General features: G+C 44.4%; 1 protein-coding gene across 1 annotated transcript in view; it reads left to right on the forward strand.

Moving 5' to 3' along the window:
- Positions 1 to 12,731: 12,731 nt before the first annotated feature.
- Positions 12,732 to 14,025, forward strand: part of LOC137644294 (glucoside xylosyltransferase 1-like) — a 58,845-nt gene continuing 57,551 nt past the window's right edge. The window contains exon 1 of the mRNA XM_068377285.1: positions 12,732 to 12,780. Coding sequence (XP_068233386.1) covers positions 12,732 to 12,780 — 49 coding nt within the window. The remainder of the gene's footprint in view (positions 12,781 to 14,025) is intronic.

Consider the following 14,025-nt stretch of genomic DNA (forward strand, 5'->3'; position numbering starts at 1 on the left):
CACTTCTTCCAGGACAATCGAGCCGATCTTCTCACTGATGAAGATCCTGCCTGTTGTAATTGGCATGTGCTCGGCATACCTCCAGGGGTTGGCGTCCGAGCATGTCGGGAGGTCCTTAACCAAAATCCTTTTCGGCTGCTTTGAACTTCCCATGGTCCTGATGTATTCGTGTGTCTCACGGAGTTTCTTGTCCATGAGAGCTTCGAGCATTCGGAACATCTCCTGGGCGCTGGATGGGATGGGGTCCGGGGTAGCGGAGGTAGACGGGAGTGATACGTCCGTCAGTGTAGGAGTCGGTGTGGGGGTGGAAGGTGGAGCGACCTCCTGCTCCGACTCAGTGTATTCCACTTGGTCTTCCTCATAGTCCAGTTCTTCGGCCATGAGGTTCCTCCCCGTGTTCTCCGACACTTCCGACATACGTTCCGCGTTGTCGGTATCCAGACGGCACTCGTGCATGGACTGGGCCATGACTACATCAGGTTCCACCGTTATCTGGACGGTGGGGATCTGCTCCTTGGGGACCACAGAGTCTGGGGATGCCTTCGGGAAAAGCAAGGCCCTCAAGTCTTCGGTGGCAAGGTATGGTCCGGTGGCGTTCTTTTGGAAGCCACGCACCCACTTGCGTAGCTTCTCTCGAGAAGCGTCCCTAACCTCCGCTGAGGGAGGATTATTGAACGCCTCGACCAGGCGGTCCTTGCAGGCTGTACAGTTCTGCGGGTCCCAAAACTTCAGATCGCCTTTCTTGTTGGCGCAAGGGGCGTGGGTCCTACACGCCGTGTGCCCGTAGAAGTGCGGGCGCTTCACTCCACAGAAGCCGTGGTCGCATTTCACGTACTCCTCCTGTAAGAGAAAGAGAACATGAGTATGGGGAAGTCATATTAATGACTTATATTCTAAAGTTAAATATTAAAAGGTTAATTTTTAACTTAATCTTAAGTGATATAAACATTGTGATGTTTGAGAGTGGAGCGGGAAATGAAGTAGATAGACACATACTCCGTGTAACCCGCCCGGCTGGTTACCGTAACCTTATCCATAGGCAATTTGTTTGTGACCGAGGACACAGGGTAGAATTCTCCATAGATTGCCAGGGAGGCAAAGGAATTCTAGAAGGGATTGCCAAGGATATAAAACTGGGACTGAGACCACTCAGACCATTGAATTGGGGATGAAGAAAAACCCCATAGGGTAACGGTTTCCCGGCAACCAGCCGTGCTAAGATACACGCAGCATGCTGGAAAATTGTGATATGCAAGAAGACAGCACGGCTACTAATAGAACGGTAAAACAATACCTATCTATTTATGTAGTCAAACCATCTGGTTGCAAGGTAGGGCTATCAGCATTGTGTTGATAGCTAGGAGAAGGGGTGCAGGTCTCTTGGCGCCTCCGGAATGTGCCGGCAGACCGGTAGCACGCCGGAGGCCGCTCCAGCAGAGTTTCTGGCATTAGGGAAGACAAACAGAGAAGTCAAGAGTAATGCCAGGATGGCGGCCGCCGGTACAACTGCGGCGGCTCCGGCAGCCGAAGGTTGCCGGCTTGGTGACAGGGACAAGGGTGAGCTACAGCAGAACCGGACTGCCGGCAATGGATGCCGGCACGCCGGGGGTTGGTCCGATGGACGGACGACCGAAGGAAGGAGGTATAAGGGTAGGCCATCGGCTGCACGCCGACGGGAGGCGGAAGCCCTCCGGCACACGGAGGGCTGTCGGCCACGGGGGGCAAGGAAGGAGTCACCAAGGAGGGAGGTCGGTATCGCCGACAGTAGAGGCGGCAAGGGACCGGCACCAGGACAGTGAAAGAGACAGAAGGAGGGATGTAGGAGTACGGACACGAACCCCAAGACATCCCACCTGAATGGGTGTACCCATGATAGGGGCTAGTCCTATCATCCAGTGGCAGGGAGCCGCAGGCGGCCGGGAGCCAGTGTAGCCCAAGGGAGGGCTAGGGAACACCCAAGAGGGGGGAGAACCCCTGCGGACAGAACGCATCCAGTTGCTAACCCCATAGGACACTATGAAGGGTATATGTACCAGAGCGGCCTGCACACAGGGACTCAAGGTAGCCCTATCATTCCACCCTAAGGAGGATTTGTAGGACAGGGGACAGATGGGTATAGGCTAACCTAAGTATAGGCTAGGCCATACAAGAGATAGGTGGGGAGGGGAGAAGAGGAAGGGTCTTCCATAGGGGAGGTTCTGTACCAAAACGGCCACCAAGGAAGGGAGGACGCTCCCTAGCCTAAGGTAGGCAGCCTGGCTGAGAACGGTGCATGGGTACCGTTTCAAGCAAGGCACAGAACTATCTCCCCCCAAGCCTAACCTAGAGCAGGGATATTACGCCCTGAACCAGGAAGGTTGGGAGACGTATCGCTATTGCAGGGAAGGTCGGAAACCTAGCCTCAGCAATAGAGGAGGGGCAGGCCGTTCCTCATTCTCAGACGCAACCCTAAGGAGGGATCATTCCCTTAGGGAGGACAGAGAAGCGATAGATACTCTGATATGAGCTTGATCCCCTTACGTGGTAGGGGGAGCAAGGCTACGCAGAGGGAATGCCCTAAGGCAGGGGGTGAAGGGAGCATATAGGGGTCCTACATTTAGGTTAGGTTAGAAAGGCACACTATCAAACCTATCCCCTATATGGTCCCTGAAGGCGAAAACACTTGTTTCACAGTAAACAGTATCATAAAATAATGCCACTATCTTCATAACTAAACCTAGGATCACTGTAATATATCATGCATGAACACTGATGATAGGTACTCTGGCCTAGGGGCTAGGCTAGCGATCTGGTATGGGGTCAGGCGATGACCGATAAAAGAGCGTCAAAACACGATATATAAAGTTCCTAGCTATGAAGACTAAATAACTAATAGTATCGATTAGTTAATAAGGCCGGAGAAGCTATTGAGGCTAGCTAAATGAGACATGCAAGACAACAGCGACGCCATAAAATGGCGGGTCCGGTAGCAGCACAGCTCTGCCAAAAAACATAAAATATCTCGAAAAGTAAAAGTTACTTTACGGTCAGAGCTTATTTAAACAATACTGGAACCTTGTACTCAACTTTCCAGAAGAAGGCGAGGCCGAGGGTAGAGACATGGCTAAGATGCAAGTCAATAAAGTAAGCAGAGGGAAAATCCGTCTTAGTAAGGCAAGCTACTATGTGAAGAATGGGGACGGACGTGACGTCATTTAGCAATGGCGCCCGTTTGTTTACGTTTCGAGTACCAAAAGTAGCCACGGACGAGATTAGCTGTGGAACGGCTCCCCAGCTATTCTCCGCTCCTACACATGGAAGTGTTAACTTTATGTGGGGTGCAGATAGCTATGTGGCGCGTTAATACATGCGTCCCCTGTTGATATACTATGTCTTAAAGGGAAACCTTTAGGATACTCGCTCCAGAAGTTAGAATTCTGTGATAACCTGTGGTTAAATTCTCTGGGAATATCTAGTAGTTTATAATCCCAAGGAAGCTACCAAAAAGGAACCTTCCATCAGGACGCCATGGCTTGAGCCCAAAAAAACATTGTAGTTAGAATCGCTAGATATAATCATTGCTTGCGTAAGAAAATACCAGGATGAATGTAGTGCAAAGAAACTTCTGGCTGTGTTATTACCAGGACTGACTAATGTAAGTCTATTGCAACCTACCTAAAGTGCACCTTAAGAAGTTAAAAAACATAATAAAAATAAGAGCAGGATTAGTGAAAGGTATCCTATCTCGAAAAATTATTTCCCTTATGCTGATTGAACTAGACTAGCTGTCTATCAAAGCTAGAATAAATTTTAAGATAGGCAGAGCTGGATGTTCCAAATATCTAAGAGAATTACTACACGCCGTACAGCCAATAAATCAATAAACATACATGGAGAGAAAACGGATTTTGAGCGAAGCGAAAAATCTATTTTTGGGTGAGATAGCCATGACGTCCTGATGGAAGGTTCCTTCGGTAGCTTCCTTGGGTAAATTTAACTACAAGGATATTCCCAGAGAATAACAACAAACTTAGAACCTTTACTGCACTTACTAAGAAAGAGCAAAATTGACCTCATGATACGTTTAAGCTTACTTAAACTACTGTAACGTGGGATGTCAATTAATGGAGGTGGAGGTTGTACAAACTTAGGTTCTGAAAGAATTTCATTAACATGCACAGTTTCTGTAGCTAAAGATTGGGGGTAATCACCAGTTAAAAGCCATTTTGGACCATTCCACCACAAGGAATTTTGCAATAAATCTTTACTATTACTACCTCTGGATAGAATATCAGCTGGATTATCCTTAGAAGGGGTATACCGTAGGGGAAACTTTAACTCATTAATTTCAGTGACTCTGTTTCGTACATAGGGAATTTTACTATTATTGTTCTTCACCCAACAAATAGAAACCATGGAGTCACTCCAGAGAGTGCAAGAACTCAATCTTAAATCCTCATTCTGCATTAATCTTCCAGCAAGTTTCGCACCCAAGGACAAGGCTGTCAATTCCAAACGCAGAATAGTCTGTTTAGGGTTTGGTGGCACTTTACACTTACTGACCAGTAAATTGCTTACACTTCTCTTGGAATCAGTCACATAGGCAGCAGCTCCATATGCCTTGTTAGAGGCATCACAAAATACATGTAAGTGGGAACATTCAGGATGTCCAACAAACCTAGGAAACCTTAAACTTTCTACATTTCTAAAACACTTACAAATTTCTTCAAACCTTGAACATAATGATTCTGGTAAAGGGTCATCCCACCCGTAGTTACTCCACAAACATTTCAGAAAATATTTACCTCTCACCTGTATTGGTGACAATAATCCTAGAGGATCAAACATCCGAGCTACTACTGACAAAACCTTTCGTTTGGTTAAAGGTCCTTTATGCTCACAATTTACTTCCTTTAGTGACATCTCATCTTGCGCTAGATACCACTCTAAACCCAAAACGTTTACTCTTTCTTTGCTAACGTCTATGGTTCTGTTGAACTCTGAATCATTACTGACCCATTCTTGTAGAGGCATATTAGCATCTTCAAGAATCTCACTTATTACTGGATACTCATCCATCAAGACTGACACATCCTTGTAAGTTTTACTAAAATTATCTACATAGAAATTCTTCATCAGAGATGATGCAAGAGGATTATCATGTAAAGATAAATGATGCAAGAGGAGTTGCTGCAAGAGAAAGGGTGAGCACGTAGCTCCAAAACAAACTACACAAAACCTGTAAGTTACAGTTGACTTCAAATCTGAGGGATCAGTTATCCATAGAAATCTGCAATAATCACGACAATCAGGTGAAATGCCTATCCTTAAAAAGGCTTTACTGATATCTGAAATCACAGCTACTGGGTTTGTACGGAAACTCAACAGGGCATCGAAAAGTTTAGTAGTTAATGAGGGACCAGTTATCAAACAATCATTTAAGGAAAGTTCTCCTTCAGTCTTTGAAGAAGCATTAAAAACTATTCGAATGGGAGTAGTTTCGGAATCCTTCAATACAGCATGATGGGGTAAATAATGCCCGATAATAGGGGAACCTGCAGGAATTAATTCTATAAACCCAGACTGAACGTAATCTTTGATAATCTTATCATATTTAGCATACAAGGAGGGGTCAGATTCAAATCTATGTAACAAGGAATTTAATTGACCAATGGCTATTCTATAGTTAACAGGCGGTCTACTTTCGTCTTTAAATGGTAAGGACACTTCATATTTATTGTCAACCCTTTTAACTTTATCCTTAAAACACTTAACTGATTCTCTTTCTTCAGGACTAATTTCAGATTGACGAATACCAACACTTTCTAAATCCCATAATCTTCTAACTTCACAACAAGAATTAATAGGAATATCCTCTACTTCTATTCTGGAACAACATACATTTGATGTAGTAATCTCATTAGATTCTACGTCGTCATAAGACCAACTAGGAAGGGGTCCAAAAATTAGTGCACCACCAGAACTATTCAATATCTGTATTCCAGAGCAAATTTGACTATTCTGAATGAATTTTCCATAATAATCAGCCCCAATGACTAATTCTATACCATTTACTTCATCTGAATTTAAATCATTATCTGCTAATTTTATGCCTTTACTCGTCAAGAACGCAGCTGACTTACATAATCCTGGAGAATAAATTCTGGAATTAACTCTATCGAATGAAATGGCATTAATGACCGTACGAATTTTACCTAGTCTCACCACAACTCTTACTATATCACAATCAACTTCCATGGCATCACTGCCAAATGGTTTTACCTTTAAGGCTACCATTGCTATGGACGATAGATTAAGCTTATGGACTAATTCCGTTGCAATAAACGTTCTTTGCGCACCAGAATCAAAGAGTGCTCTCTCAAAGGAACGATGTCCATTGCCCGACACAATTACGCTAGCAGTAGGAAGAGCAGTCGAAACAGAAATCTTATTATTCTGAGAATGATCAATTCCCAAAGAAGCAGTCATAACTACGGGGGAATCACCTTTACTAACAGCACCTTTGGGATCCTTATGAGAATTCCCATTAACATTTGATTGACTAACAGCACCTTTGGAATCCTTATTAGGACACCCAAAGTTAACATTTGATTGACTAACAGCACCTTTGGGATCCTTATTAGGACACCCAAAGTTAACATTTGATTTACTAACATTAGTACTATTTACACTCAACTTTGGTGAAGCAGGATTTACAGGGTTTTCTGTTTTCTTACAAATCATCGGGTAATGAGGACCAGCACATATATTACATTTAGGCTTATTCCTACATTCAGAGAATAAATTACCTTTGAGGCAAGCAAAACACAATCTTAAACATTTAACTCTGTCCCTTCTACTATCAACGGATTTGAAAGTCTTACAATCGCGAGAAGCATGGTTCAATGAGCAAAACACACAATTATTGTAAGGACTACTATTACTAGGTTTACTGTTACTTGGTTGTGCTCTCTGCACGTTAGGCACATTTGAGGGAATTACTTTAAAATAGTTGCCCTGATCCCGTTTTCTTTTATTAGAATTCTCACCTTCGTGACAAAATTCCATCAATTCACAAACATATTTCAAACCTGAGGAAATTTGCTTTAAGTCAAGAGACATACTATTATGTTTATCAGCTATAGCCTTGTGCATTTCAGGTAATAATTTCTCGCATATTATACTAGAGAAAATGGGGTTCATGGCTTCTACATCTAAATTCAATGTTTTCATCTGTAAAATATTTTTTTTCATAATCCAATTTAAAAGTGTTCAAATCCTCTATTGAATGACTGGGAGGGACTAAATGTGTTAATTTGGACATGAGTCTACGTTTCAAGTTTTCCTTATTATCATACTTCTCCTTAAGGGTCTGAATAGCTACTGAATAATTGGTATTAGTGACAGGCAAACCTTCTATGGCTTTGAGAGCGTTGTCCCTCAAACTAGCTCTGAGTATAGAAAACTTAATTACATCGGAAATATCCCTACAATCGTGAACCAAACTGTTGAATATATCCCAAAATGCAAGCCATTGTTCTTCCCCACCGCTAAATTCAGGTATCTTAATTTCTGGGAGTTTAGGGGGAGGGAGAGGATTAACGGGAGCCAGAGGAGGCAAAACGGGCCGTTTATTTCTATCTCTAGTGTCAATCTCGCTCATAGTTTGCTGAGTAGCAGCAATAGCTTTCCTTACACAACTGGTTATTGCTCTATAACTTCTACATAACTTGTCATAGTCGCTGTCCTGTAAAATAATCGTCACATTCTGTGACCAACAATCTTCAAAACGTCGTAGTCCCTCAGTAAGACAACGTTCATACATTACAAGAGTCGATTTTGGTGTATCGGTATCACCAATGCAGCTACCTGACTCATCGAGCAAATCTTGCAAGGAAATAATTTCCCCTTCAATAACTACCTTAATCTTGGACTCCATTATCTCGTTAATGAATCAATAACAAACTTGAACAATATCAGAAAATATATGGCAAATTATCTAACCCTGATTCAAATATAACATGCACTAAATGCTAGACAATTTGACCACATGCTCTTAAATACATCTGGTCACGAAACCTAAGTTCAAAAAATGGCAACGAAATTCAACAAAATTTCTTCACAGAGTAATTAACGAACAAATAATGTTCCATAAAACAGATTACTTGGCAAAACACTCCAAGTAATTCAATACCTTACCCTGCTCACCAAATAACTTTGGACACGTGCCAGCTATACTAGAATGACTTTGACGCCGACCATCAACCACGTGAACTTTATCGCAATTTATCTTTAACATCCAAAAAAAAAAATCTTTGTGAATCGTTATGGCATCCGGTTTGTTCGAAGGACCAGAAAATGTGGTGAAATACTGGGGAATTTACAACCACCTTAATTAACCTTTTTACCTGTAAAACCTCGTGCACCAACTTCGCACGAGGCCAAGTTACATAACTGAGAAACACACTTACGTAAAAGACATCTGCCGTTTACTTTACCTTTGATTCAAAACTATATTTCCTGCCCCAATTCTTTTGGGGGTGATGCCACACGGGTTCACAAAGACTCAATTAAAAAGTTTGACATATATTTAATATTTAAAGCACACAAACAAAAATCATCAGAGTTACGTTAAAAGAGCGAACATTAACATTAACACAAATGAAAAAATTTACGTTACTTGATAAAAATTAAACAAATATCAAACGGGGTTACGGAGTATTCTTATAAGAACATTGCTGCAATGATGCGATGGTTCACGAGGTGATGATGGCGGATTCAGGAGAGTATCTTCTGATTACTTGCCTTTTAGAATCAACTGCTCAAAGAGGCCTAGATTCACCTTTCAACCCTGGAAGAAAACTCAGGAGGAGTATATTGCATAGCACAGTTGTCATATCTACAAAATTACAGGGTTACGTAACATAACATCAATTTAAAGATAAACATCAAGTGCTCTAATCGTAACCCAACATACACAAAAAAAAGGGGTTTCGTCCAGAAGACAAGTTTAAATTACTGGCATGTGCCCTTACAACAATCAAACAACATATATAATCTCCACAGGAAGAAGTTTGACAACAATGGGATGTTACGTCATTTTATCTGATCTAGATGGATAAAATTTGCAAAAAAGTTAGCTTATTACTTTAAATATTATTATACTAATTCATACAAACTCATTGATATAGTTAATATAATAAAACTACTTCTGTGGAGTAAAATAATCACATTTTAAACATATATTCATAGAAACTGAGAAATACATTAGAAAACGAACACTCTTAAAACTAAGAATACTTTTATTCAAGGGGAATAAATGTCAATTTTTGACAATTGTCATAGCAAACACTAAATTGGTTATTTGTGGAAATTTCGATATTTAGATGGATGGTGCATCCAATCGTGGTGCAGTTGCCTTTAGTGAACTGTTGGAATCATATCAATTGGTTAATAGCGTTGATTCTAAAACCATTTTGACTGGGTATACTTTGAATAATCTTGTATTAGTCAATATTGTTAAGTTCACTATTTTTCCAGTGCATGAGTTTAAAACTTTTGTATCATCCTTATGAAAAAATATTGCCAAGGAAAATAGGCTACAGATATAAATCTAATTTTTGGGCTCAAGCCATGACGTCCTGATGGAAGGTTCCTTCGGTAGCTTCCTTGGGTATATTTAACTACAAGGATATTCCCAGAGAATTAAACCACAGGTTATCACAGAATTCTAACTTCTGGTGCGAGTACCCTAAAGGTTTCCCTCTAGGATATCGTATATCAACAGGGGACGTATGTATTAACACGCCCCATAGCTATCTGCACCCCATATAGAGTTAACACTTCGATATGGAAAGGTGGAGAATAACTGGGGAGCCGTTCCACAGTTACACTCATCCGTGGCTGCTTTTGGTACTCGAAATGTAAACAAACGGGCGCCATTGCTAAATGACGTCACGTCCGTCCTCATCCTTCTGCTTGTAGCGCCTTGCTTTAGTCGGATTTCCTCTTGTGCGATTTTCATCGACTTACATCGCCGTTATGTCTTTACCTTCAGCCTCGCCTTCTTCTGGAAAGTTGAGTACCAGGTCCCAGTATTGTTTAAATAAGCACTAGCCGTAAAGTAACTTCTACTTTTCGTAAAATATTGTGTTTTGTGGCAGAGCTGTGCCGCTCCCGGGCGCGCCATTTTATGGCGTCGCTGTTCTTTTGCATGCCTTATTTAGCTAGCCAGAACAGCTTTATCCAGCCTCTTAACTAATTGATATTGTTAGTTATTTGGTCTTCATATTTAGGAATTACGTATATCGTGTTTTAACGCTCAACTACTCGGTCGTCGTTCGACCCCATACTAGATCGCTAGCTTAGCCCCTAGGCTAGATAGCCTAGCACTTGTGTTCATGCATGATATATACCAGTGATCCTAGGTTAAGTTATGAAGATTGTGGCATTATTTAACATACTATTAACTGTGATGTAAGTGTTTTCGCCTTCAGGGACCATATAGGGGATCGGTTTGATTGCGTTCCTTTCCAGCCTAACCTAAATGTAGGAACCCCTATATGCTCCCTAATCCTCTGCCTGCGGGCATTCCCTCTGTGTGGCCTTGCTTCCCCCTCTATATAGGGGAATCTTGTCTACAATCAGAGTATTTATCGCTTCTCAGTCTACCCTAAGGGAATGATCCCCCCTTAGGGTTGCGACCGAGAAATAAGGAACGGCTCTGTCCTTCCACAGTTGCATCTGGTTGGGTTACTCATCCCTTCCTGCAACTTGCGATGTGTCTTTCAGCCTACCTAGCCCAGGAATTAACTCTCCTTATCTAGGTTAGGTTTTTTTTTGGGGGGGGGGGGGGCTAGTTCTGTACTTTCATAGTTTGAGACGGTACTCCTGTACCAATCTCATTCTGGTTACCTAACCTAGGCTAGGGAGCGTTCTCCCTATCCTTGGTGGCCGTTCTTGTACAGAGCCTCCACTATGAAAGACCCCTCTTCTTCTCCCTCCCCACCTATCCCTTTGGTGTAGGCTTGCCTATACACATCTGTCCTTAGTCCTACAGCTCCTCCCCTGGGGTGGAGTGGTAGGGCTAACTTGTTCCCCTGCTGAGCTGGCCGCTCTGGTACATATAACCTTCATAACGTTCTATGGGGGTAGCCACCGGCAGCGGTCCGGCCAGCAGGGGGTTCCCACTCTTGAGTGCACTCTAACCCTCCCTTGGGTTACCCCAGGCACCCGGCCGACTGCCGGCCCCCTGCCGCTGGATGCTAGGAGTACCTACTCCTTTCATGAGTGCATTCTCTCTGGATGGATGCCGGAGGGGTATGTGGTCTTACCCCTCCAATTACCTGTCTCTCCTTCTATCCTGATGCCGGTCCCTTGCCGCCTCTACTGCCAGCGATACCACCTTACCTCTGGTGACACTCTTTCATAAGATTCCTCCCCTCCTTTAAGTCGTCAGCCTTCCGTGTGCCGGAGGCTGCCGCCTTCCGTCTGCATACAGCAGATGTCCCACCCCTCCCTTTACCTAGTAACAGCTGGCCGACCTTCGGGGCCGGCCACCGGCGTGCCGGCATTGATTGCCGGCGGTCTAGGTATACTACCATATACATAATTATTTTATGAACTGATCCAAGCTCACCAGGCCGTCAGCCTTCGGCTGCCGGAGCCATCGCCTCCTGCCGGTGATCCGCCGCTGTGCCGGCGGTCGCCACGATGGTATTATGCTTAGATACTCAATGTGTCTGTCTTGATGCCTTCCACCCTGCTGGATCGGCCTCCGGCGTGCCATCGGTCTGCCGGCACCCTCCAGAGACGTCAAGGGACATGCACCCCTTCTCATACCTGCCGACAACATGTCGACAGTCATCACACTGCAGCCAGATGGCTTAGCCACTTTTATATATAGGCCTAGGTATTGTCTTACCATCCAAATCTGTGGCTGTGCTGTCTGCTTGCACATTACAATATTCCAGCATACTCTGTGTGTCTTAGTACGGCCGATTGCCAGAACCTATATCTAATACGGGGTCTCCTATTACCCTTCTACCCCAGGGAACTGAGTGGTCTCAGCCCCTGATACACCTCACAGGCAATTTCTGTTAGAGGCTTAGCTTCTACCCACCACGGTTTATCCACATGGATTTCCGTTTTGTGACCTTCGGCCACAAAAGAAATTGTCTAATGATAAGGTTACGGTAACCGACTGGGCGGAATTCACAAGTATGTGTCTATCTACTTCCTTTTCCCCTCTCTACTCTCAGACATTATAATACTTATAAATTATTTAATGTTTTAAAAATTTTGATTAATTAATCTTAATTTTAGAGTAATGTAAGTCATTCTTATGCCTTCCATGTACTCATGATCTCTTTCTTTTACAGGACGAGTATATGAAGTGCGAAAGCAACTTCTGTGGAGTGAAGCGCCTAGACTTCTACGGGCACAAGGCGTGCCGGACCCACGCCCCCTGCGCCGCCAAGAAAGGCGACCTGAAATTCTGGGACCCGCAGCACTGTACAGTCTGCAAGAGTCGTCTGGTCGAAGCGTTCGATGATCCTCCTTCAGCGGAGGCAAGGGACAACGCTCGAGAGAAGCTACGCAAGTGGGTGCGTGGCTTCCAGAAGAAAGCCACCGGACCGTATCTCGCCACCGAAGATTTGAGGGCCTTGCGGTTTCCAAAGGCATCTAAAGACTCTGTGGTCCCCATTGATCAGATTCCCACCGTCCAGATAGTGGTGGAACCTGATATCGTCATGGCCCAGTCCATGCATGAGTGCCGCTTAGATTCTGACAACGCGGAACGTATGTCGGAAGTGTCGGAAGGGACGGAGAGGAACCTCATGGGCGAGGAGCTTGACTATGAGGAAGATCAGGTGGCATACCCTGATTCGGAGCATGAGGTCGCTCCCACTCCTAACCCCGCACCGACTCCTGCACCGGCCGAGGAACCTGTTCCTTCGACTTCTGCCACCCCGGACCCTCTCCCATCAGGCACTCAGGAGGTCTTCAGGATGCTTGAAGCCCTCATGGAAAGAAAACTTCGCGAGACCCACAAGCTATTCAGGTCTAACTTAGGAAGTTTCAAACAACCGAAACGGATTTCGGTTAAGGACCTCCCTGCTTGCTCGGATACTAACCCATGGAGGTATGCTGAGCACATGCCGATCACCACTGGCAAGATCTTCATCAGTGAGAAGGTCGGCTCGATCGTGTTGGAAGAAGTGGAATTCTTCCCGAATTTCAAGGCTTATCCGGACTGTTACGTCCGGCTCAGGTCCAAACCAGCCTCAAAAGAAGAGACCGAACCAAAGGAAGTAATCGTGTTCGATCTCGCGAAGGCCCAGGCTATGCTAGCCAATGCGGTGAAGAGTAGGGGTTTCACCAACTCCAAGATGCCGGCGCTTAGCAAAAAGCACCCAACCTTCGTTGCGCCGAACAATGCGACATTCCCCTTTATAGAAAAGGCCTTCACTGCGGTATTGAAAGCAGTGGAAGAAGGGAAACCTTGCCCTCTACTGGAGGAGTGCAGACCCTTCTCCCTTACTGTTCCCCCTGATGATAGACACTGGAAAGACGTCCAGTCAACATTCACAGTGGGGAAGTTAGAGCCCGACGTTGCCGGTCGTCAGTTTAATGAGGACCTTCCAAAGCTCAATGATCACCTCCTTCGTAGGGAACAGGATACGAAGGAGAGGCTTGCCGCATCACTGTCCCTCCAGGTACAGCTCGAAGTTATGGCCGGAGACACTAGAATCCCGGACTTCTACATGGTCCTAGCCAAAACGCATTTGGCAACCGTAATGAAGGACCTGTACAGCTTCACTAGGGCTCGCAGAGCCTGTCGGGAATTCGTGTTTGCCAACGCGACGGTAAAACACGAACCCCGGAGGCTGATTTCCTCCAATATCTGGGGTAAATACCTCTTTCCCTCTTCCTTGGTGAAAGAGATTGCTGACAAGGCCGCCACGGAGAACAGGAACCTTCTCCATAAGTGGGGCATGTCGAAGAAAAGGAAATCCTCTCAGGACGATGGCTCTCAACCTAAGA

This window comes from Palaemon carinicauda, chromosome 7, assembly GCF_036898095.1.
Source record: "Palaemon carinicauda isolate YSFRI2023 chromosome 7, ASM3689809v2, whole genome shotgun sequence".
NCBI classification, from domain to species: Eukaryota; Metazoa; Arthropoda; class Malacostraca; order Decapoda; family Palaemonidae; genus Palaemon; species Palaemon carinicauda.